Raw genomic sequence first — 26,494 nt, 5'->3', positions numbered from 1 at the left:
TCTTGTTATGAAGGCCAACATGCCATTCGCTTTCTTCACTGTCTGCTGTACCTGCATGCTTACTTTCATTGACTGATGAACAAGGGCCCCTAGATCCCGTTGTACTTCCCCTTTTCCCAACTTGACACCATTTAGATAATAATCTGCCCTCTGTTTTTGCTACCAAAGTGGATAACCTCACATTTATCCACATCAATGCATTTCGTTGTCTCTGTACTGTACACTGACAATGACAATTAAAATTGAATCTGAATCTGAATCTGCCATGCATCTGCCCACTCACCCAACCTGTCCAAGTCACCCTGCATCCTCATTGCATCCTCTTCACAGTTCACACTGCCACCCAGCTTTGTGTCATCTGCAAATTTGCTAATGTTACTTTGAATCCCTTCATCTAAATCAATGATGTCTATTGTAAATAGCTGTGGTCCCAGCACTGAGCCTTGCGGTACCCCACTAGTCACTGCCTGCCATTCTGAAGGGACCCGTTAATCCCTACTCTTTGTTTCCTGTCTGCCAACCAATTTTCTATCCATGTCAGCACATCCAAGTCAGGAGGGGAAAGGGACAAGTGTTACATCTCCTGCGGTTGCAGAGAAAAGTACCTGGGGAGGGGGCGATTTGTGTGGGAAGTGATGAGTGAATCAAGGAGTCTCCGCGCCTGAGGTCTCCGCGAAAAGCGGAAAGGGCTGGACATGGGAAGATGTGACTGGTGGTGGGATCATGTTAGAGATGACAGGAATATCGGAGGATGATATGTTGGATGCAGACACTGGTGGGATGCTAGGTTAAGACCAGGGGAACACTATCCTTGTTCTGTCTGGGGAGAGGGGGGAGTGATAGCAGAACCATGGTACACAGAGGAGGCATGCGTGAGGGTTCCATCTATGACAGAAGATGATGACCACATTTACTAAAGAAAGAAGACATCTCAGATGTCCTAGTATGGGAGGATTTTGGTCAGATGCTGTGGAGATGTAGGGAATGGTGCCTTTGTAATAGCTAAGGTAGCAGGAGGTGTAGTCCAGATTGTTTTGGGAGTCGGTAGGTTTATAGTAAACATCAGTCGATAGTCTGCTCCCTGTGATGGAGGCAGATAGGCCAAGAAAGGGCAGAAAGGTGTGAGAGATAGTCCAGGTGTTAACAGGGACTGACTACAGTCTGTCGTCTATATGAGGGCAGGGTGGAGGTTAGTGGTGAAGTTAATGAAATCCACAGGTTCTGCATTGATGCAGGCGGCAGCCCCGATGCAGTCCTTGATGAAGCAGAGGAAGAGTTGGGGGATGTGCCATTGTACGCAATTTGCAGAGGTAGGTCAGGAACAGGCTGGAAGTTATTCCTGGCAGCTGCCACCCTTGCAACCAAACCCTTAACAATCAGAGAAGTCACAGTGCAGCAGTTTCATCATACTATACTTCTGGGGCATGCTGGTACATAAGTGCTAATTAGTTTTACATCTGGGACTGTGCCCACCAGGACTGGATCCAACTTGCTTCTCCCAAGTGACGGTAATTTTATTTTTGGTTTAGGGTGGGTTTTTTTTAATGAAATGGTTTAAAGTTCAAATGAAAGGTCTGCCTTTTGCATTACGTTTAAGTATTTTTTCGTTTTAAAAGTAGATGGAAAACGGTTAATCTGTTAACAGGAACTGACTACATTCAGTCTGTCATCTTCTTGGATCTGACCTCATCTAAGGCTTGCCAGAGAGGCACTGACGAGTAGCAGAGAGGAAATAATCAGTCCCAGTCATCTCCTGTCAGAGTCTGCGAACACAATCTAAACCATATGTCCGACTGCAATAATTATTCCAATAACTCGGCACAGCTGAGCTCAGGAACAGGCAAGAAACTCAAGTCAAGACTATTCCCACCATCAGACACATGAACAGATTAGCCGACCATGAGACAATGTTCCACCTCAGTTGTCACTGTGATGCCGTGAACACTCCCTGGCTCTGAGGGCGGAGTCTATGAACCTCTTCTCTGTAATTTGTTGGGTCCAGCTCTGCAGAAGCTGACAGTTCTCAAGCCACATGCATCCACTCTTGTCCCACAACTCCTCTCTCATTATTTGGGATCAAGAAGAGACTGTTCATAATGATACAACTTGCAAGATAAGGGATCTTGCATTGTCATTGAATGAGTATTTGTCCTTTGGGGAAGGGGACTAGTCTGCCACAGATTACTCAGTGGGATAAATTCCTATTCTTCCAGTGTCTCACACATGCAATCCTAGGAGAATTTCGTAAAACAGTGGTTCACTGCAATTTCCACTCATGATTGTTGGTCCTCTCTCTGTACATGCATAAAGTCTACCACAGATTCACTTACTCATGACTTGGGAAACTGCAACCCCACAGGAAGTACAGACAATTTTCTTGTTGATCAGATTATTACTCAGTGCACCAAATTACTCAGGACACACCATGAGCACACTATCTTAATTTGGGAACTTTTGCTTAATTCATTTTTTGGGATTCGGGCATCACTGCCAAAGCCAATATTTATTGCCTTTGCAAAGAAGCAGGTGGTGAGCTTCCTTCTTCAACGGTTACAGCCCTTCTGAAGGTGAGCCTGTTATTGGAGACAGATTTGGGATTTGGACCAGATGATGATAATGGAATGGCGATATATTTCTAAGTCAGAGTGGAATATGACGAAGAAGAAGAACCTGAAGGCAGTGGTATTCCCACAAGTCTCCTACTCTTGTCCATCTTGGTAGTGGAGACCATGGGCTTAGAAGGTACTGTTGGAGCAATAAAGGCAAGTAACTGCTGTACATTTTGTAGATGATACATACTGCAGCCGCTGTGGAGAATGATTGTTTATGGTGGAGTACTAGGTGCCCATTAGCAGGACTCGCATTATAACCGGAATAGTACTGTAAAAAGGATCATGACTATACAAGATCAGGTATTCAGGCAGGATTGCACACAGTTTGATTGTGAAGAGATTCTTGTGCAAGAAATAAACCTACTATTTTCAACAGATTGTCCATTTTCAGCTGCCTCAAGAAACATAGAAAATAGGTACAGGAGTAGGCCATTTCGTAAAACAGTGAGCCTGATGTGAGCCCTACGAGCCTGCACCGCCATTCAATATGATCATGGCTGATCATCCAACTCAGTATCCTGTACCTGCCTTCTCTCCATACCCCCTGATCCCTTTAGCCACAAGGGCCGCATCTAACTCCCTCTTAATCATTAAAGATGCACACCAATCCAGCTGTGCTCTTATCTTACAACTATCTTAGAGAAGAAGGCCCACCTGCATGAGAACCATTACCTTTAGGTGCAAGAACAGTTTCATCCCATCAACCATCAGGCTCTTGAACCCTACTTCAGCACTGAACTACTATGGACTTTGCACTTCTAAGGTTGCACTATGTATGTTGGCTTGCACTATCATTGTTTTACCTAGAAAACCAATTATTTATTGTAGTTATGATACCTATAAAGATGTAGCAATTAAGAATGTTCATTTTTCCAGTCCTAGTGCATATGACTCATGACTCTTCATTCTTTTCCACTAATTTCAATGTTTCCCCATTCTATTACACCAAAAAGACAAAAAGATTGTAGGTCCAGAGAATAATGAATGTGCAAAATGAACATCAGGCCCATTTTACATAATTCCAGTAATTAACTCAAGCAATCGGGTGGCACAATAGCACAGCGGTAGCGACACGGGTTCGATCCTGACTACGGATGCTGTCTGTACTGAGTTTGTACGTTCTTCCTGTGACCGTGTGGATTTTCTCCAGGTGTCCCGGTTTACTCCTGCATCCCATAGACATACAGGTTTGCAGGTCAATTGGTAACATTGTAAATTGTCCCGAGTGTGTAGGATAGTGCTAGTGTACCAGGTGATCGCTGGTTAGCATGTACGAGATGATCACTGGTCAGCATGGACTCGGTGCGCCAAAGGGCCTGTTTCCACGCTGCAGCTATGATGTCTGAAGTCTAAAGTCAGTTGATGGTGTCAGTGGAGATGTGCTCAGATGACTGATAACTGTCCCTATACTATACTGGCACCTTGATTGTGGATATCAATGGAAAGAATTACAGGGTGAGAACAGCTGGGGCAGTTGTGGCACAGTCTTCAACGAACAGTTCACAGAAGACAACCAACTGACTTGTGCATGATGCGTGGGTTCCAATACATGACGTGGAACCACATGGAAAAATGGCAGCATGACAAAGAAAACTGGCCACATGAATTGCTGAATTCCAGGAAGAAACCTCAGAAAAACAAGAGGGGGAATGGGAATAGAACACTGCGCGCATTTGTTTAGTTTAGTTTAGAGATACAGCATGGAAATAGGTTCTTCGGCCTGCCGAGTACGCACCGACCAGCGATCCCAGCACAGTAACATTATCCTCCATACGCTAGGGGCAATTTACACATATACCAAGCCAATTAACCTACAAACATGTATGTCTTTAGAGTGTGGGAGAAAACCGAAGATCTCAGAGAAAACCCACGCGGTGAAGGGGAGAACATACAAAATCCGTACAGACAGCACCTATGGTCGGGATCAAAACCAGGTCTTTGGTGCTGCTAGGCCGCAACTCTACCGCTGCGCCACCAGAAGATCAGAAGTATACAGTCATGAAGGGCTTTGTTACAGTGAATAGGATGGATCTGTCCCCCTTAGCAGTGTTGTAAAGCAGAATGTATGAACTAATACAGTTGACAGAAGAAATAGAAGGCAGGTTGAGGAAAAGTGTCTTTACTCAAAGAGGATGGGGCTTTGAATTCATGCCTGAATTATTAGGAGAGGCAGATTTCTCTGCCACTCGACATGTTCAATTATTCTTTAAAGAGCATGACCTGCAGGACCACGGCAGTCCAGCTTATGGCGCAGCTAGTACAGCTTTTTTTTAATGAGAACCTGTCCTTCAACAAAGTCGCCATTAACAGACTACCAAATCCCCTGACACAATAGAAACTAGAGTGGGGAACTAAGCCTGATTGTGGGGTGCAAGCTTGCGATATATGGCGATTAATTTTGATTGACAAGATTAAACTGCCCTAATATGGCAAAAGGAGCAGGGTGCAGCACAAGGTGTGGTGAGAGCAAGAATGACAGGCAGAGACGGAGAGATAAACGAAGGGAAGTAATGAAAGGAGTGAATGGAATGGGAGAGGAGTGAGGGGGAATGATGATGGTGAAAGGGGAAAGTGGATGGGAAAGATGGAAGAGGGCAGAAAGGTAAAATGAGAGAGATGGCAGAGCCAAGAGGAAGGGTACTGAGGAGGGAGGAAGAGAGAAACTAGGCATTTTGCACCCTTGCAGATAATGCTAATAGTTGTACTACCAGTCTGAAAAGACATGGAAGATGATATAATATAATGGATCAGTCATGAGGACAGAGCAGAAGGTTGACAGAGGTAAGAATGTATCAGCGGCAATGTGAAATTCAGGCTGTGAGTACAGCCAAACTGCAGCCGAGAAGATGCCTGTGATGTGTTGAGCAGCTAATAACTTCATCTCTGCATTTCATAAACAAAACCTGCACTAATATAGCTCCAACTGTGACAATGGCATGTGCCAAAGAACTTACAACAAATGGGAGTTTAATTGCTGCTTCAGTGGAGAAACTGGCTCCCATGGAATATGGCAAGCTTCCAAAAAAAGCAGTTCAAGGATGAACAGAGCAGTTGTATTTCAACAATACCAAGTTGGGGAACAAATGATTGTCAAGAGGACACGGTGACTGCTTTATTAAATGCTGCCCAGAACTCAATGGAAGTTCAATGAATGCCTCACCTGGAAGGTGCATCATTGATGGTCCAGCACACCTTCAGCAATGCCAGTCCAGGTGTTCCATCGGTGGCGCCAGCAATGGCTGCCTCGCCAGCAGTTGTTAGTCCTGTCTCCCTTTTTGTTATTTTTAGCGTGTCTAAAGGTATGTTTTAAATGTTCCTTGGTATGTCTTATTTGGGGGGTGGTGGGGGGGGAATAGGGGGAAACCATTTCCCAGTCACTTACCTGGACAGAGATGCGTCTTCTCTCTGTGTCGCATCTTCGCACCCCCCCTCGCGGCTTAACAACTGGATTGGGGCGGCCTTTCCTACCGGAGACCAGCCAGAGCTTCAGCAGCGGTGCAGTACTGATTTACCATCACGGAGTGGGCGATCCCTTGCCGGGGATCGACTGTATTGGAGCGCCGGAGTGTTGGGCCTGCTGACTTTAACACCGTGGAGCTGTGGTTTGCAGAGCTTCTAGCCATGGGTGGCGCTGACTTTAACATCGTGGAGGCCGGGGAACTTTTGCCGGGAGTCGCCAGTGTTGGAGTTCCGTCCAGCTCGGCCTGTGGACTTCGGAAGCCGCGGACTCCGGTAGGAAGCCGCCGATTCGGAAAGTCAAAGCCGCGAGTGTGTTCTGCCGTTCTGATGGTGGAGTATCGATCATCCCGGCGAGAGGGCCTGTACATCAGGCCATCTGTAGCGGCAACTGCAGAGGGTTCAAAGGCTCCGACCACGGGTGAACAAAGAGGAAGATGACTGAACTTTATTGCCTTCCATCACAGTGGGAAACGTTGATTCTGCTGTGGTGGATGTTTATGTTGGACTCTATCGTCTATTGTGTTCTTTTTATTCGTATGGCTGTATGGTAACTCAAATTTCACTGTACCAATTGGTGCATGTGACAATAAATGTGAACTTGAACTTGTTGCCAGACCTGAACCTGGAAACTTTGCACCCCAACAAGAGTCCCGGCCCCAAGTCCCAACCAAACTTGCAGCAATTAAGAATTTATCCAGTGCATGTGACAAATAAATACTCTTGACTCTAGACGCAGCTAAAACAAGGACAGACCCAAGTTTGGTCTAGAGAATTGGGTTTAACGTCCACCTTATAAGGAAGGGAGGATGAGAGTGTTGAGAAAGGGAATTTCAGAGGACTGTGACAACTGAAAACATGACCACAAAGTAATGGAAACGTCTGAAATTGGTGATGAGGCCACGATTAGAAATCTGGGAGGTTTCTGGAGTTAATAAGAGATGAGAGGGATGGGAAAGGGAGGGGGCAAAGGCAAGTCCGAAGCATTGCTAGTCGAAGAACCAATACAGATTGGAAGGCACGGACTGACCGGGAGGCGCTACAGGTCTCTCCGTTGCCGAACCAGCAGGTCGAGGATTGTCACTGGTAGTTACCCACTGCCAATGTATTGTGAACACTCCGGACATTATTGCAATGGAATATTCAAATCGTTTGAAAACACAAAGAAGGGAGATGCTAAACTCTAAGTACATGACAATGACAATTAAAATTGACTGAATCTGATAACATTACCCACTATGTATTGTGAAAGTGCAATGGAATAGAGAGAAAACACAAAGATAGAGAACACTGTAAGTAATGAACAACTGGATAACATTAAGTGCAAAACTGTGGCAAATAGATTTCAATACACTTCAGTGTACAATGAGTAAAAATCAAACTGCCAGAGGAACTCAGAGAATTAGGCATCATCTATGGGGGAAATTTACGGATGATGTTTCAGGCCGGAACCCTTACTCCACCCTTCTCCAGTTCCCTTCACAGATGATGCTCAACTTGCTAAGCTCCTCCAGCAGTTTTTTTTTTCCCTCAAGATTCCAGCATCTGCAAGCTCTTGTGTTTTTAATGTAGTGAGATACACTCACTTGGGACCACAAATGGATAAAGGAGAGCACCTTCTGAAGTGGTAACAGGTTAGAAACAGGAAATTCAAAAACCTGGCAGTAGGTGGGAGCAAGAATCAGAAGAAGCAGCAGTCATATGAATCAAAGAGTATGCTCCGTTATTCAAATCCTGGCTGCCGCACACATCCCACTTTCAAATCCATGCATGGGTGAGTGAAATCAAATGTGACAGGAAATAATAAAAAAAATGCTGACGGAATGCAATTCTTTGTGTCTACAGGACTGGTGGTGACAGGACAGTTCAGTTGCCAGTTAATAGCTGAGAATCAACTGTCCTGGAATCCCGAAAGGTGCAACGAGACCTAGGTGTGCTTGTACATCAATCATTGAAAGTAAGCATGCAGGTACAACAGGCAGTGAAGAAAGCTAATGGCATGTTGGCCTTCATTGCGAGAGGATTGGAGTTTCGGAGCAAGGAGGTCATACTGCAGTTGTACAAGACTCTGTTGAGACCGCACGTGGAGTATTGTGTGCAATTTTGGTCTCCTAGTGTGAGGAAGGACATTATTGCTATTGAGGGAGTGCAGCGTAGGTTAATTCCTGGGATGGCGGGACTGACATATGATAAAATCATGGGTCGACTGGGCTTGTATTCAATAGAATTTAGAAGGATGATAGAAACATATAAAATTCTTAAAGGATTGGACAGACTAGATTCAGAAAAAATGTTCCCGATGTTGGGGGCGTTTAGAACCAGGGGTCGCAGTTTAAGAATAAGGGGTAGGTTATTTAGGACTGAGGTGAGGAAAGACTTTTTCATCCAGAGTTGTGAATCTGTGGAATTCTCAGCCACAGAAGGCAGTGGAGGCCAATTCACTGGATGTTTTCAAGAGAGAGTTAGATTTAGCTCTTGGGGCTAAAGGAATCAAGGGAAATGGGGAAAAAGCAGGAACGGGGTACTGATTTTAGATGATCAGCCATGATCATATTGAATGGCGGTGCTAGCTTGAAGGGCCGTATGGCCTATTCCTGCACCCATTTTTCTATGTTTCTAATCTGAATGCGTTTTCAAACTGCTCTACTTCTTGCCTGAGGGGCGAGGGGAGAAGATGGAGTGACTGGGGTTAGACTGGTCCTTGATAATGTTGGTTGCCTTGCTGAGGCAGTGTGAAGTGTAGATGAGACAGTGGAAGGGAGGTTGGTTTGCATGATGGTCAGGACTACGTCCACAACTCGCTGCAATTTATTGCGGTCTTGAATGGAGCAGTTCCCAAACCATGCTGTGAAGCATCTGTAGACACGAGGGCTGCTGGTGACATGTTGAATTTCCTAAGCCTTTGAAAGGAAGTAGAGGCATTGGTGTGCTTTCTTCACATTTGCTGGTCCAGGACAAATTGTAGCGTTGTTACAAAATCCTACCATCAGTGACGCTCCAGATCTGCCCACTGCCTGTGCGTGCGATTCCGGAGGCTGTGGGAGGGGACGGGATTAAAATGCGGGTTTGTATTGGTTGTCGGAGAGGGATTTGCTCGGACTACAAGCTGATGAAGAAAATTCGTTCTCCGATGCAATTCCCGTTCTTTTTTTTTAAGTTTCTGGTCGATTGAATAATTGAATTGAAGTTAAACGCAACTTCTAAGGCCTTCAACATCACAGATCGCAAGTGCAGGACAAAACAAAAGGTATGTCGTTTATTTAACATCTTATCTAGCTTGTTGGTGTGGTTTCAATTTAATCTGATGATGCAAAATATGTTATTTAGGCCCCAATATCGACTGTGTCTTGCCTGCCGATCGGGGCTTAAATCATGGCAGTGGCCACATTCCGATCCATCACAATCCAGAAACATCCACTCTCAAGATAATCAAATACTTTTTTTTTTGCATAATCATAGAAACATAGAAAATAGGTGCAGGAGGAGGCCATTCGGCACTTCGAGCCAGCACCGCCATTCATTGTGATCATGGCTGGTCGTCCCTATCAATAACCCGTGCCTGCCTTATCCCCATATCCCTGACTCCACTAGCCCCTAGAGCTTTATCTAACTCTCTCTTAAATCCATCCAGTGAATTGGCCTCCACTGCCCTCTGTGGCAGGGAATCCCATAAATGCACAACTCTCTAGGTGAAAAAGTTTTTTCTCATGTAATAAGAACAAATCATCTATATTTTGTGTTATTGTCTATCGATGATCAATATTTTCATACTAAGTATCTGACTGAAAACTTCCACAGTACAATCTGAGGAGTATGATGATGCTACTGATTATGATATGTAAATGACGGCCAAGTGAGACAGGCCCTTAAGGCCATGAGACTTTCCTTTTTTTGACACTGGGGTTCTAATAGTCTTCTTGAAACTTGAATGGAGTAAGGAGCAATTGAAGATGTCCGTGAACACGCATGCAAGTTGGTGCGCGCAGTTCCTAAGGACGCAGCCTGGAATTCCATCCGGCCAGTTGCTTTCCGTGGATTCACCCTCAAGAAGAATGATCTAACTTCTGCAAGTGACCCTGGGAAAAGGCGCACTCGAGTCTAACACAACTGATTCACCTCAAAGCAAGCCTACAATGCACTGTTCATCAAGGAGGGCCACATTATCGGCAACAATGCTGCCTTGCTTTGCTCTTGTGCTATATTGTTCAATGTTCTTGAGAAACTAAGTTAGATGATGAGTGTAAGGAATATTTTGTTTGTAAGTACCATGGTTCATCTGACAGCCATTGTTGCCGACTGGATTTAAGATCCTAGGTCAGACAGGATCTCTGAGATTAAAAACAGTCACCGCTTCAGATCAGAAATGTGTTCTGACGAAAAGTCTCTGATCCAAAATGTTGACTCAATTTCCTTTTCCGCAGGTATTGCCTAACCTGCTGAGCATTTCCAGCATGTCCTACTTTTATTTCATCCGACATTCCAGGGTTTGTTAGAAATCAGTTTAAAATCTCAGTCAGCAAGTATCCATTGTGGAGTCGCTTCAAGTGACTACGTGTAGTCTATTAATGATCAGCATTAAGCATCAAAGTTGGATCGCAGCACAAGGAAGTAATTCAAACTCAAGTACCAAATCAAAGCAAAGCCTTGTAAAGCAAAGATAATGTGTGCATTTTATTTCACTTCGTCTGTTCCTTCTTTGTACATGCCTTACAATGAATGGAAGTCAGCAATGAGACTGGTTAATGAGCAATTCCCTGTAAAAGGGCAACACCAGAGAGAAAGATTCATTCGCACACCAGGAAAGGAATGGGACAGGCAAGGTATTGACCTGACAGTGTTAACAATTAAGCAATAATATCACAATTTGTCACCATCACAGCAGGGCAACAACAGCTTACTACATTATAAATGCCACATAAGCGCAAAATATATTCCAGAGAGTTTTGGAAAGCACCATGGTGCTATGTGTTACCAAAGCCACATATGCTAGTATAGATGGCCCATGGAAAAGCAAGGTTAGTGTCACAGTCGTACTGTGCTGGAATAGACCCTTTGGCCCGCCATGCCCATGCCAACCATCAGGTGCCCATCTATATTAATCACATTTACCAGCTCATGATCCATAACCTTCCACACTTTGATGATTCAAGTGCTCTTCTGGGCATTTCTTAAAATGTTGGGAGAGTCCCTACCTCCACTAAGGCAGTCTGTTCCAAATTCCAACCATCTTCTGGGTGAAAGCATTCCGTATCAGAGCTTGCAACCTTTTACTCCTTGCTCTCTGGTTAGAGATGCCTCAGCAATTGGGAAATCTTTACTGTTGTCTACCTTATCTGTGCACCTTATAACTTTGTGCATCACTTGCAGGTCTCTCCCTCTGCACCTGCACCCCCGCACCCCCACCTCCCTCCCACCCCCTTCAAAATTCTACACCCCTATGAAAACAAGCCTAGCCCATCAGGTTCTAAACATCATTGTAACAGAAGTGTAGAACACTGGAAATGTTGGGAGAGGGCTTTCTGGAACTTTAATCCCAGGCAGGATCAACAACAATAAAATAAATCCAATATGTGCAGAAGGGCAGGGTTTAGAGAAAGCCACACGCCTTGGATGGTTGTTGAAATGGCAGAGAACCATGCAAAATTGAGATGAATAGATTGCAGTCTTCATTTGGTCCCATGCATAGCAAGTGATGTATGATGAGCCTTTAAAGAATATACTCCGATTTCAGCTGTAATATTCTGTCCCTTCTTTGCCGTGACATAAAGAAGGATGGCATGGCTGCACATATTTACTGGAAACATGCTAGGAGATGGGTCATGTCTGACAGAAGGAGAGGGTTGACAACATAGAATTACTTGTTTTACAGCAGAGACACAGAGGAGAACAAAATAGAGCTGCTCACAATTCCGATGGGTTTTAGTGGAATAAATAAGGAGAAACTGCTTCCACTGGCTAGTGGATTAGTAACAGATACTGGCCAAATCCCAGGGTGGCAAGTGCACTTTCTTGATGAATTATGATTGAGTTGTACTAAACATCTGCATTGGTCCATCACCAAAATAAGACAGACCTTGAAAAAACATTACAGAGATGCAGAGAAAAAGCAAGGCCCGGAACGAATAAGGTAATGGTTTCAAAGAGTTGGAGTTACACAATAAGTCAAATAACTCTCTCCTGCACTTCATGATTCAAGTAAGGATTTTTATTTTGAAAGTAAATGGAGGCTGTAGGGTGTGTGAATCCCTTCAGGTGAATATTTCCCAATGATTGAAGACAGTCAATCGAACTGAAAACCATTGGGCAAAATATTGGTCCTAGATCAGAACTCTAACAATCTCACTGGCTTTGCACTGTGTAGCAGCTATTTGCTTATATGTACAGTGACTTTCGAATGATGGAGTGCCTCCCTCGTTTCTTCCTTAGTACAGGACTCCCCTGTCTTTAAAATGCAGAGGCAGAGAGGGCAGCTCAAACACTTGTGTTGTATACACCAGTAACTTAGTGCTATCAGCCCCATTCTTTATGAGGCAGAGAACCACCACCTTAAAGAAGCACCAGCATGGTTGAAGAGAATTTTTGTATCCAACCTCTTAACTAGAATCAACAGACAGCAAACAGGAGCAGGTCATACCTGAATTTGACTTTCCCCAAACCCAAATGGGGTATTTTGTAATGGAAGGGTCATGACTCGAAAAACTTTCTATCCATGTCCTCCAAAGATGTTGCCTGACCCGTTGATGTACTTCAGCAGTTTGTTTTTTATCCTTTTAAATCCTGCCAGATCCAACACTTTTCTCACCCCTTGATGATACAGGAATAACCTGTGCCACAATAGTGTCTTGAAGCAATTTACATTTCAAGAATCTGCTGTGTGAAGACATTGCTGCTCGAGCTTCAAGAGGTAGATTGGTAGAATCTGGGGCAATTGATGAGAATGTGGGGAGAATAAAACGTGGGATTACTGTAGGATTAGTGTAAATGGCTGGTTGGTAGTTAGCATGGACTTGGGGCTGTAGTACCTGTTTCCATGCTGTGCAACTCTGTAAAGTCTTTTCATTTCTAAAACAAAGCTTTGTGTTTTCCTTTACACTCTTTCCCCAGAATGGCAAGAACAGATCGCCATCCCAAATTTGAAACCAGCTTCCCCTGGCATTTGGTTTCATATATCCACCACCCTCTGTGTGAATAAATTGCTCCTCATGACTTTTCAACACCCCCCCCCATCCTCCCTCACCTTAATTAGATGCACTCTAGTTATTGACTTTGCTACCCTGTGACCATTCACCTCATGTTTTTTATATACCTTTAAGGTCACCCATCAGCCTCCTGACCTGCACAGAAAAATGACACAGCATATCCAGCCACTCATCACTCAAGCCTTCTAGTGCTGGTAACATCCTGGCAAAAGGGACTAAATGCCATTTTCATCACACTATCTACTGTGTTACCACTCTCTGTCTACAACACTGCAGGCCTCTACCAAGTAATGTGCAAGTCTTGCCCTTGTTTTCTTTACCAAAATGCATTGGCTGATACTTGTCCGAGTTAAATTCCATGTTCCATTTTTTGGCCCACTTTCCTAATTGATCTTCATCCTTTCGTAAAGATAGCCTTCCTCACTGTTCACTGTTCTACCCATTTTAGTGTAATCGGAAAATTTACTAATCATGTTAACTACATTGCATTCATCCAAATCGTAAATGTAGATGACAAACAGCACTATCCCTGTAGCACACCACTAGTCACCAGCCTCCAAGCTGAATAACGACCTTCCACTAGCATCCACTGACTCCTTCCACCATGCCAATTTTGAATCCAGTTGGTTAATTCACTCTGGTACTTTGTGGAAGGAGAAGGTGGTAGGTCGGATCAGATATATAGCTTCCATCTGGATGTTAGGGTAAGAGATTCAAAAGGGGAGTGGTCCCAGTCAGGCTAATCTACTTACCAGAATAACCAACAATAGTCACTGTTTGGAGTATGTGGACAAATTTCCCCAAGAATGCTTCAAAGACGAGCATTAATATTTTCTCTCTCTCCCTTCTCCTTTCCTCACCCTCTCTCGCATTGGGAAATTTCATGTTCAGATAACTTTGTTCTTAATTTGAACACACAATAAAATAATTTCTCTTTATTGACCTGAACAGCTCCTTTCATCAGATCTTCCTTCAGTCTTCCATACTAAAGTTAACAAGCCCACTGTAAGCCTTGGCGTGACATGTTGGCCGACACACATCTCGAGGCAATTATAGAAAGTCATGCAATAAACGCCAGATTCATAAGTGTATCCAGAGAACAACAGAAGCTTGGTGCAGTTGCCTTCCAAAGCAGTTTGACCTACTTTCCCCACAGACTGTTGGTTTTGGGCTTTTGTAAACACTGCAACAATAATCAAACGTCTGGCATCAGCTGGGACCCACCCCTGCAAAAGGCCAAATATGTGGAAAATTAGCGACTGGAGATAAAAGTGGAAGAGATTTCCATCAAAGATGTAGAAACTGCTCAAATTTTAAGTGTCCCGGTGCTGAATCTGGCTAGTTGAGTCACTCAGCTTGTTGCCTTGGTCATCAACCACCCCCAGATTCTACCACTCACTTATATACTTGGTGCAATTTTGAGTGACCAAGTAACCTACTAACCCTCATTCCTTTGAGAGGTGGTAGGAAAATGGAGCACCCAGAGGAAACACACACGGGAAAACATGCAAGCTCCACATGGACAGCACCCAGGTCTCTGGCACCACTTTACTAGCTGCACTATTGTGCCACCCAGTGGCTCTCATTTAAGAGTCTGACGGTTGTGGGCTGGTAGCCCACTTGGTAGATATGGAGTTTGTTCTCTAGTGGAATGCTGAAAGAGCAAACATAGGGAAGCATGCTGCTCGTCAGATAAAACATCATAATGGGAACTTGACACAAAGTGCTGGGGTAACTCAGTGGGTCAGGCAGCATCTCTGGAGAAAAAGGATGGGTGACGACATTGTGTCCATGTTTGGTACATACCAACATCAGCAGTTCCTTTCGACACATAATGTGAACTATGCTTGTCCTTTACGTGAAAATACAAAATTCCACAGTATTATTCCAGTGCAAGGGAATTATTCCCCACTACACTGAACAATTTATTTTCCTCCATCAAAATAATAAAATAAATGACCACGTATTCACGTGTTGTGCTGTTAGATGTAGGACTTCTTGCAGTGCCTCACCAGTTCTGAAATGTTTTGGGATGCAATGAGATCAGGAAAGGTGCAGTTGAACTGCGTTTCTTTTGTCCCAAGACTAATACCACTTTTCTGCCTACTCACAATTCTATTTCATCGAACAACTCATTTTAGATAAAATCATAGGGATTCTGCTTCGGCAGCAGATCGGGGCGATTTCAAATTCTCACTCTTCTCTACCAATGACGTTGTGTGATCCTCCCACATCATTTCATAATTAACGTGCAACTGATTAGCAGAAACAATCTAGTCAATGCTCCTTCATAATCCTATGGATCTGCAATATTTCAGGTCACCCCTTCTCTACAAGTGGAGAACACCCTATTACTTGCAAATGTGAGGTGTTATGGTTTGAGAGGTTAAAAATGAGGGGAAATTATACAATGAATGGCATGACCCTTAACAGCATTGATGTAGAGAGGGACCTTGGAATCCCAGTCCATAACTCCCTGAAAGTGGCAACACAGGTAGAATAAGTGTTAAAGAAGGCATATGGTATGCTTGTTTTCATTGAGTATAAGAGTCAGGAAGTCATGATGCAGATTTATAAGACTTTGGTTAGGCTGCATTTGGGGTTTTGCGTGCAGTTTTGGCCGCCCCATTATAGATAAGGATGCGGAGGCTTTGGAAAGTGTGATTATGCCAGGATTAGGGGGGTATTAGTTGCAGGGAGGTTGGATAAACTTGGATTGTTTTCTCTGGAACGCCGGAGGTTGCGGGACCAGATAAAAGTATACAATTATTTTTATTTACACACAGAAAGTGGCGAGTACCTGAAATGCGCTGCTGGGGTTGGTGGTGGAGGCTGATACAATAGACGCATTTGCGACTTTTAGATTTGAGACATGGGTATGCAGCAAATGGAGGGGTATGGACTATGGACAGGTAGCTAGGAGATGGTCGGCTTCAGGTTTGGCGCAGACATTGTGGCCTGAAGGGCCTGTTCTTGAGCTGTACTGCTCTATGATCTATTTGCCTCTCCACCGAGCAGTGACCCATTGTCCCTGGTGGAATCTGCATAATTTCCACACTGTCTCATGCCCCTCTCAGTAAGGGAACACCCACAATTCCAGAGAAACTCCAATAGCAGCCTATTGGAGGTTATGTACAAACTATAAGCCCACCCACACTCCCTTCTACTCTACCGCCCATCTCTCAGTTCACACTCTCCACACCGTGTGTGTTCATCGACCTACGTTGACGTTTCACTTCTCATTCATTTTTACGAGTCCTCCATCTCTTCACCTACAGCTCGAAGCCACTCCAGGTCTACAACTGACCATGTGCAATAAAGGAATGAATTCCAGTGTGATCCCTATTTTCCAATTCTTGCACATGGTCGTTATACCTTTAGTTGCTGACACATCAAGCTCTGAAATTCTCTCCCTCGGATACTCCATAAAATCTATCTCATGAAAGTGCACTAATGCCTACACTTCCACAGAAGGCTAAGGAAATTCTGCATCAGGAGAAAGCATCCTACCCACAAGCTTGTTTGGCAAACTGTTCTGCCCAAGAGCATAAGAAATTACAGAGATTGTGAATGCAGCCCAGTCCATCGCAATGACTCCATCTACACTTCATGCTGCCTTTGGGAAAACAGCCAACATAATCAAGGACCACTCGCACCTTCGCTTCTCCCTTCTCCCCTCTCCCATCAGACATTCAGGAACGGCTTCTTCCCTACTGTTATCAGACTCTAGAACAGATCACTCATATGCTAAGGACAAATTCCCAATCTTGCAATCATACACATTTTTATAAAAATGCACTCTCAATGTAGCTGTAACAGTATATTATGTGCTCTGGCGACACAAGAAACTGCAGATCCTGCAATGTTAAGCAGAACACAAAGAACTCAGCGGGTCAGATATACTCTGTGGAAGGAATGGACAGATGCATTCTGGTGAGGCGTGGTGATCGATAACTGGATAGAGCTAGTGACCAAGACTAGAGGTTTAAAGGAGACAAAAGGGTGTCAGATAAGGAAAGGAGTGAAATGTAAAGCTGAAGGGAAGAATATGGTTGGAAGGGGACAGAAGGAAGGACGGAAGGGGAAGAGAGGATAAAAGGAGAAAAGGGACTAGAAGCTAATAGACCCGACCTTTCAGTCGAAAGAACAGCATGTCACATTCTGCTTGTGTAGCTTACAACCCAACAGTATGAATACAGTAAACTCTCATTTTAATGGACACTTCACTTTGTCAGCTTCCTCCCTCCACCGCCGACTCCTCCTCTTTCTCCCGTCACTCTGTCCACTCTTCCCTTCCCCCCACCACCACTATCACCAAGAGGAGAGGCACAAGGTTTACACAAATCGATAATTTGTTTCCCCCAATAGGCAGGAACAGCACTAATCAACAGTACAGCCAAGGTAAGTCATATCAATGGCGAAATAAGAAATTACAAATGCTGATTTACGAAGAAAACCTCACAAATTGCTGGAGTAACTCAGCCAGTCAAGCAGCATCAGACAGTTGCCTGACCCGCTGTTACTCCAGCACTTTGTGTCATATGTGTAGGAAAGAACTGCAGATGCTGGTTTAAATCGAAGATAGACACAAAATTCTGGAGTAACTCAGCTGGACAGGCAGCATCTCCGGAGAGAAGGACGTTTCGGGCTCGACCCAAAACGTCACCCATTCCTTCTCTCCGGAGATGCTGCCTGTCCCGCTGAGTTACTCCAGAATTTTGTGTCTACTTTGTGTCATATTTTAAGTTATCTCACTGTCTTGATTGTGGGTTTGAGAGCAAGTTCATTACAGAGCAACACATTGAACTCGCATCAGCAACAGAAACACGCTTATTGGAAACCCTACTTTACTAAAGATAGTTCTCACACACAACTTTCTGTGAGGGCACAGTTATACCCACTGTTGCTAGAATGAAATAACAGCATTTTTTGATGAAGGTATTTAGCAATACTTTCCTAAGTGGGGCACGTTCCACCAAGAGTAACGCGACACCTAATTAATATGAAATAATCTCAGCCTTTTTAATCTCCATTTATGTTCAGCATGATCCACGTGTTCTCTTCAGGTATCGAAACCCCTGAATCCCTAGTTTACTCTTGACAATTCATTCCCAGTAATCCATCACTCCGCATTTACATGCCAGGCTGCATTCATTCTCAGGCTCTATCATTAACACAGGGAAGCCCTCAGTCTGGGAATTATTCAGAGACTGACCACTAGTACAGGTGCATGAATAATTTCCTCCAGTTAGAACAACAATTTCCTAAATGAAGTTACGGTGTCTTTTCCCGGATGAGGCATTCCCAATCGTTTACGCGACTCAAATGGTTCTTACCTCGTGTGTTTGTTGCCATGTCTGCCACTTTTTGAAATGCATCCAAGAAGGCAGCTGCTGCCAGCACAGTGGTCCTGCAACAAAGGAACAGGGCAGCAGGGTGTGAAAAACAATACACTTTGATTTATAATGTACTCTTTTTTTTTTAAAATCTGGGCATCTTTGGCGCAGCCAACGTCTGTTTGTTGTCTGTCTGTCTGTTGTATTTGAGAAGGTAGTGGTGAGCTGATTTCTTGAACCGCTGCATTTCTTCTGGACAAGGTTCTCCCTCAGGGCTATGGAAAGTTCCAAAACTTAGACCTAGCGGCTATGAAAGAACAGCAACTTGTTTCTGTCAGGATGGCAGTAACTTAGAGGGGAACCTGCAGGCAGTGGTGTTCCCTCGACCTGCTGCCCATGTAAATCATGGTGGTAGAGATCATGGCTTTAGGAGATGCTGTTGGAGAGGCCTAGATGAATAACTGCAATGAACTATGGAGATAATACAAACTGCAGCTACCCTGTACTAGTGGTCAGGGAATGAATATTCAGGGAAATGATGGATTGCTAATCACGTGGGTTGTATTACCTTGGACGCTGCACTCATCCAGGCAAATGGAGAGTGTCCTATCAAATTCCACACTTATGCCATGTAGATAGTGGAAAATCCTTGGGCCTTGAGACACTCGCTGTAGGTTGCACAACTTGCGATTTGATCTTTAAGCCTAGGTATTTATGTGGCTGGTGCAATTGAATTTCTGGTTATTGGTGTTCCCTCTCCAAATAATAGTAGTGCCCTTGACAGTGAAGCATAGGTATTTAAGTATTTAGATATCACTGCTTGCCACATTTGAGATGCAAGAGCGAGTTGCTGTTTATCAGCCCATCTTAATGTTGTCTGGGTCTTGACACATATAAACATGGGCTGGTTAAGAAGTTGCAAATTGATTTGAACATGATGCAGTCATCAAACACCTCAATTTCTGAGCTTTTGATGGAAGGCAGGTCATTGATGAGATAGCTTAGGATGGTTGGACCTTGAACTGCCCCGAGGGACTGCTACACTGCTTCTCTAGGACAATTAATCTCCAAAAATCACGACCATCTTCTTATGTGGAAGGCATGGCTCTTGTCATTGGTGTGCTTTCCCCTTGAGGCCCATTGTGTTCAATTAAATCAGAACTCCTTGATGTCACACTTGTTCAAATGCTGCCCTTAATGTCACCTCTTCACTGAAATTCACATTTTTAACAGCCAGAACTGTCCTACTTCACATTCCAGCCAAGATTGCCATGAGATCGGGACCCAAAAAATCAAGGGCATCTGTGAGCAGGTTTATTGGTGAGCAAGTAACACGTGATAGCACTGTTAAATGACTCATCACATCACTTAGCTGATGACTGACTGATTGACTTGCTATTTGTCAGATTGTCCTATTTTATGTGAATAGAACAAACCAGGGCAGGGCAATTTTCCACATTGCTTGGTAGATGTCAGCATTGTATCTGTACTGAAATCGCTTAGCTAGAGGTGCAATTAATTCTGGAGTGCAAGTCCTCAGTACTACAGCTGGAAAGTTGCATGACCTGCAATCTGTGCCATATCTAGTGCTTGCAGCCGCTTCGTGATTCACCTGGAGTGCACCAAATTGGCAGAAGACTGGCTTGTGTATCAGTGGGGATCTCAGGAGGAAGTAGATTAGGATCATCTCTGTATTTTTGTTTGATTGCAAACGCTTCAGATTTTCCTTTTGCACTCACACATTATGGGTTTCATCATTGTTGAAGATAGGAATATTCTAGGAGCATCCGCCACCTGTCAGCTGTGCAGTTGTCCATTGCCATTAATGATTAGAAGTGGCAGAACTACCGAGCTCCGATCCCATCTGCCGGTTGTGAAATCACGAGTTCTATCTATTGCGTACTGTTTATGCGAGTTAGATTCCCCAGGCTAGCCCCTTGTTGTTTTAGCTATTCCAGCAAGATCTTCTGCACTACTTAAACCAGGTTAATTTCCTGGCCTGACAGCAATGGTAGAGTGAGAGGTGTGCCAGGACATGAGGTGATGGATTTGCCACAGAAAGGAGGGTGTCCTTGGTATGAGGATACAGGGGCACTCAAGAATAGATGCAGCTGCCACGGGTTGATTGGTGAAGATGAGGTTTTCTCAGTGTGACTGTGATGGGAGACTGTTGGTATATCTATGTTGGCGGGACCCAGACAATGTATCAACAGACAAGATAGGAGCACTGCTCTCCCAATTTAGAAACCTTTCCTATAAGTTTTCAGGAGGACAATGCAAGTTCACCAGGGTTGGGACAAACTGTGCCATGTCTGAATTTGGTGTTCAGGTCAATGCCAGGTGATCTGTCCAGATGTGTTTAAACTTCATAGTGGTGATATAACTGAGGTGTTAGTTAGACCACTTCAGAGTGTTTTAGAACCAACCAGAAGTTGCACAGCAACAGACCAAGTAAAGATGAGTGATTCCCTTCCCTGAAGAACATTAGTGAACCACGTGAGCTCGAAGGGCAAACCAATAATTTCATGGTCATGTGTAGGTTTGTTTTAAAAATCCAGATTAACTAAATTTATGTTGTAGTGGGATTTGAACTTGGGACTCTGGATGGTTGGTAGCATCATCTCTACATGGTCACTTTTGCCACCAGCGATTGGATAACAGGGGTTAGATAGGTCTCTGCAAGTCAAATTTTATCTTCTGAAAGTTGGCTCTGCAAACTTATTCTTCTCAACCAAGCTCCCAAAGCTGGCCTTCCATTGGACATCACTCAAATTAGATCACAGGGATGCTGGTGGGTGCTAGTTGTGGAAAAGCCGAGATTCACACCCTAATATCACAGAAATCACTGAAAGCTGGTGGATTGAAACATTAAACCGCCAGGACAATTTGCAAGATCGGCTCAAGTGTTTAAACAAAAATGCTTTACCCAGAGACAGGGCAAATTGGAACTTGCTGCATCGTATAGTAAACAAGGCAGAAATAATTATTTTGGGAAAGCAGGTATTGAAAAAACCGTAAGAGATATCAGGATGTTGGTGTGTACAAACACCAGCGTAGAGTGCATGGCTGATGTGCCGAGTGTAATCTATAACATTGTAATGGAATCTATAGTACAAGTGGTAAAGCCTCATATTGGAAGTTGCATTTAAGTCATATTTATCTAGAAAACCAGCCAACGGAACCCTAATAAAAGTAACAGCAATGAGAGCTCGAGCTCTTAAGACCATGGGATTTGTGATGCACAGGAGAGTGTAATGGGTTATTTAATAACTGTAAAACTAAATTGAAGAATTACTCAGGCTTCAGTGTTGACTAGATGATTACATGACTAGTAAGTGTAAGAATTATTTGATGGAAATGAAAGGGCACTGATCCAGTCCCTCCTTGGTTAGGCAAATGGTGATTTAAGCGGAAGGAGCCTCAGAAGAGGCAGGATGGTTTACTTCTTACCCACCCAGTTATTTGACATGTTGGGCGCTCAGGTAAAAATCAAGTTCAAGTTCACCTTACCTGAGCTGAGAGTGGAGTTTAGCGGCCTTGGCATTGAAGTCCTCCCAAATTGGGTATGATCCCTATAGGAAGCAAAGGGCATAATTAATTACAGATTGCCACCAGAAATTATTATCCTTTAATTAGATGCTTTGGAAGAAAAACAATGTATAGCAAGGGGGTGTAAAAGAGTGACGCACAAAGATAGGGAGTGAGAGAGCAAGCACACGCAGAGACAGAGGCCGAGACAAGCACACTGAATGAGGAAAAAGCACAAAGTAAGGATACACGGTGAGAAGCGTAACCACAAATCCATGCACAAACAGAGCACAACGGAGGCAGGCACAGAGAAATTAGCTATGCGCATGGAGACCAACAGCGAGAGAGACACACAGAGTGCAAGAGAGATATGCACACAGCCAGAGGGCGAGAGAGATACACACGCGCGCACACACACGCGCACACGCACACACACACACACACACATTGTATGAGAGGCACGCACAGAGAAACCAAGATGGTGAGGGTGACATGGAATGCCACAAATGAAACTACTATGTGCAATGGGGCACAGGATCCTTCAGGGTAACCGCATAATGCCCTGTGCAGAAGGTTACCACCAAGATCCATAATGTGAGGCCATAATGCTTCCACTCTAGGGATACCCAGAATGCAGGAGAATCCCATTGCCTGCTCTTGTGGCCCGAAGCCTCTTCTCTCTAAGAATAGTCAGGGCAGCCTCTCTACTAGGCAGCAAAGTGACAAAGATCAGTAGTAGCAGCCTGACACAACTCTGATATTTAATAGGCTGACCCTCATAGTCAAAGCTGCCAAGGCACATAAAGGTAGCAGGAGGTGACATATCTCAATGAGAACGAATAATGTAATTTGAGTGATGGCACTTTAAACAGCAGTGTCCTCTGGGGAAAGCAGCTCTTTCTTGTACAACATCCTTGATCAATGAGTAAATAACAAGTCATTTTACAGAAATGACCAGATGAAAATCTCATTTGGAGACCAATTTTCTGTGTTCTACTATTGTTGACCTTATTCAGGGGTATTTTGCTTCTACATAAACAATGCTAAATTCAAACAAAGCTTCAAAAGATTCAGAAATGGAATTCTGATGGTTCCTAAGGAACAATGAAAAAAAATACAAAACTGTGAGACTTTAGATGAAGTAAATTTCAATAACACAGCACCATTTTTTTGGGACCCGTGTTAACAAACTTTTAGCACTTTGTCTACATCTGTTTCTCTTTCCCTAACTATTGCCTAACCTGCTGAGAGCTTGTAGCACCCTCTGTCTTTCTTCTTCTGTGCTCTGCATGAACTTTCATACCTTTACACTCTTCAATAGTGAAACAAATCAAATGGAGATCTGGAGCTAGCCAGGATTTTTGAATCAATGACATGGGTGTAAATTTTTGTTTCTGGGTTCTTCTGCTTCTAAACCTTCCTAATATCTTGGTTTTTTTTCCCCCTCACTTTGCTCTATGTAAGATGTTTGGGTTCCTATCTGAGATCAGTGCAATCTTCAGGGTCCTCTATCAAAATTTCCAGTTATTTTTTTCAATGAATGCAATTTTTTTTCTGCTGCCTTCATAGTATCCAAAGGCTGTACTTTGTAAGATGCATTTGATTCTAAATTTAGGAAACAATATGAAACATTAATATATTAATAGCTGAAATCAACATCATTCAAAAGAAAATCATGAATCCATGAATCCTTTTTTAGAGTCAACTCACATGAGAATAGGCCCTGGCCCATCGAGCCAATGCGCAAAACATCCATTTTACACTAACCCAACTTTATTCTTCCCACATTTCCATTAACTCCACCACCCGCTACAGGCAATTAACCAGCATGACTTTGGGATGTGGGAGAAAACTGCAGCATCCAGCAGAAAACTGCAGGTTCCCTCCAGGAAACCCATGCAGCCACAGAGAGAATGTGCAAACTTCACATAGACGGTACCAGAAGTCCGGACAAAACCCGGCCACTGGAGCTGTCTATTAGCTCCAACATTAGCCTGCCATTAATGTTGCTTTATAACAACTCTTGAATCCACAGTTGCTTATTTTCTCTCCTCACATTGCACATCCTAACTGAAGCCCCCCTTCAACTCCCTGAACTCAACTCAACTAACTGAACTCCCTTCAATTCCGTCAGAATTGAAGGGGGTTCCATGTACGGATCTGCGTAATTCATTTCAATGAGATTTATAAATAAATGTATCCGTCAAATATGTCAGCTGTAGGCCACAGCGTACTGTAGGCTGCACAAATCCACAATTGTATCTATTTAAATTATTGACTCAATACAGCACCAGCCTTGAAAACGCAAGAATGTCTGGAACGAACCTGTCAGTTATCAAATCCCAGGCATTAGCTCGTCACAGCCATTCAAATTCGATATATTAATTTACATGAATTACAAGTTGTGTGGTCAACCAATTTGAGAAAGTCCTTACATTTCTATCTAAACAACCTTCCTGGATTGAAGGAAACGTAGAGAATGTGCTGTGCGGAAAGCTCAGATTGGATTCGAACAGGCTGATTAAACTTTCGAGGTGGGTTGGCTTAAATAAAGATGCTGTCACTTTAACTTCCGGGGTTGGTTCCAGCCTGTCAGGGCACACAGTTGGGAGCCGGGTCCGGGTGGTGATAATTATGAGAATTTGCAGCCATTTGAACCGCAGCCAAACTAGAGGCTTCACTCAGGAGTGGGTCGCAGCACCCCAGCTGATGGGACCTGTTTTCACTCTCTTTGAAGGTGGTGCTGCCCGCCCCAGCAAGTGGACAAACGCGAAGCCAACCTGTAATATGAGTGGGAGCATTTTCTCAGTCAGACTTTGTCGACAGTTGGGGTGGGGGATCTGGGAGAGAGAGCTGGCGATGTCACACAGATGGAACAGTTTAATAACGACCCATTAAAATCCGCCCTTCGGCCACTTGGCCTGCTCTGATCTGACAGCCCTCTCGCTAGTTCGCTGTGTGCCCGATCCTAACGCAGAACCTCCACAAAACCTTTGGGCTTCGGGTAACACCTGCACAAAGAGCCTCTGCTAACAAGGGCTGGCAAACTGTGGTGCTCAATGTGCACTGGGCGAGATGGCTGGGGGACACGCAAACTTGGAACAGCACAGACCCTCCACTCAATCTATCCAATGCTAAAGGGCAGGCATTTCGCAATGTCTTAGAGGGAGTGCAGAGAAGGTTCATCAGACCGATTCCTGGGATGTCAGGACTGCCTTATGAAGAAAGACTGGATAGACTTGGTTTATACTCTCTAGAATTTAGGAGATTGAGAGGGGATCTTATAGAAACTTACAAAATTCTTAAGGGATTGGACAGGCTAGATGCAGGAAGATTGCTCCCGATGTTGGGGAAGTCCAGGACAAGGGGTCACAGCTTAAGGATAAGGTGGAAATCCTTTAAAACCGAGATTAGAATAACTTTTTTCACACAGAGAGTGGTGAATCTCTGGAACTCTCTGCCACAGAGGGTAGTCGAGGCCAGTTCATTGGCTATATTTAAGAGGGAGTTAGATGTGGCCCTTGTGGCTAAGGGGATCAGAGGGTATGGAGAGAAGGCAGGTACGGGATACCGAGTTGGATGATCAGCCATGTTCATATAGAATGGCGGTGCAGGCTCGAAGGGCCGAATGGCCTACTCCTGCACCTAATTTCTATGTTTCTATGTTTCTTATATCGGATTGGCGGCTCCTTCACAGGGCAACCCTGTACTCAGTTTTCCACTGAGATTAATCTTTGCCTTAACGGTACATTCACACCACCTGTAGGTAAAGCATCAGCCCACATCACACTGATACAGTCACTGCCTGCCTCCGATTAAATATATTTTTACACTTAAAAATAATGAATAAAAATGTCAAACACAAGTAATATTTTCTTAGTCCAGTAGCAAACACATTAAGGATTAAATGAAAATAATAAATTTGTTAACTTTTTGAATATCCCATAATTGCAGATTAATGAACTGAACTAGAACTGGGACTGTGTAAGTAGTGTGTGAACAGCAGAACAAGAAAGGAAGTTATTGAGTTGACAGAATTCTAGATTAATTCCTTGGTAGAGTAGTTAACAATTTATACACAGTTTATACAGCGCTGTGTTCGCTATTTTAAAATCCCAAATGATCTTTGACCATTCACATGATTCCTTGCGTTTATTGAGATACCGAACTTGCTTATTGTTTCACACAAAAAGCAATTAATATTTGGAATGATCTGCCGGAGGAAATGGTGGCAGCAGGAACAGTAACAACATTTAGGAGGAATTTGGGCAGATTCATGCAGGAATAGAGGAATATGGAATGAATACAGATATGGATGATTAGTATGGAAAGATGGGCCTAATGGTCTTCTGTGACTCTAATT

General features: G+C 43.8%; 1 protein-coding gene across 9 annotated transcripts in view; it reads right to left on the bottom strand.

Annotated features, from left to right (window-relative positions):
• The window catches only part of mtss1lb (MTSS I-BAR domain containing 2b), a 136,626-nt gene that overhangs the window by 75,168 nt on the left and 34,964 nt on the right, over positions 1-26,494 (bottom strand). For all 9 annotated transcript variants that reach the window (XM_055648699.1, XM_055648700.1, XM_055648702.1 and 6 more), the window contains exons 2-3: positions 22,114-22,175; positions 18,604-18,677 (exon numbers count right to left, since the gene is read on the bottom strand). In XM_055648699.1, the coding sequence (XP_055504674.1) occupies positions 18,604-18,677; positions 22,114-22,175 (136 nt within the window). The remainder of the gene's footprint in view (positions 1-18,603; positions 18,678-22,113; positions 22,176-26,494) is intronic.

This window comes from Leucoraja erinacea, chromosome 17 (genome assembly GCF_028641065.1).
Source record: "Leucoraja erinacea ecotype New England chromosome 17, Leri_hhj_1, whole genome shotgun sequence".
Taxonomy (NCBI): Eukaryota; Metazoa; Chordata; class Chondrichthyes; order Rajiformes; family Rajidae; genus Leucoraja; species Leucoraja erinaceus.
This window is presented reverse-complemented; position numbering and strand designations above follow the sequence as displayed.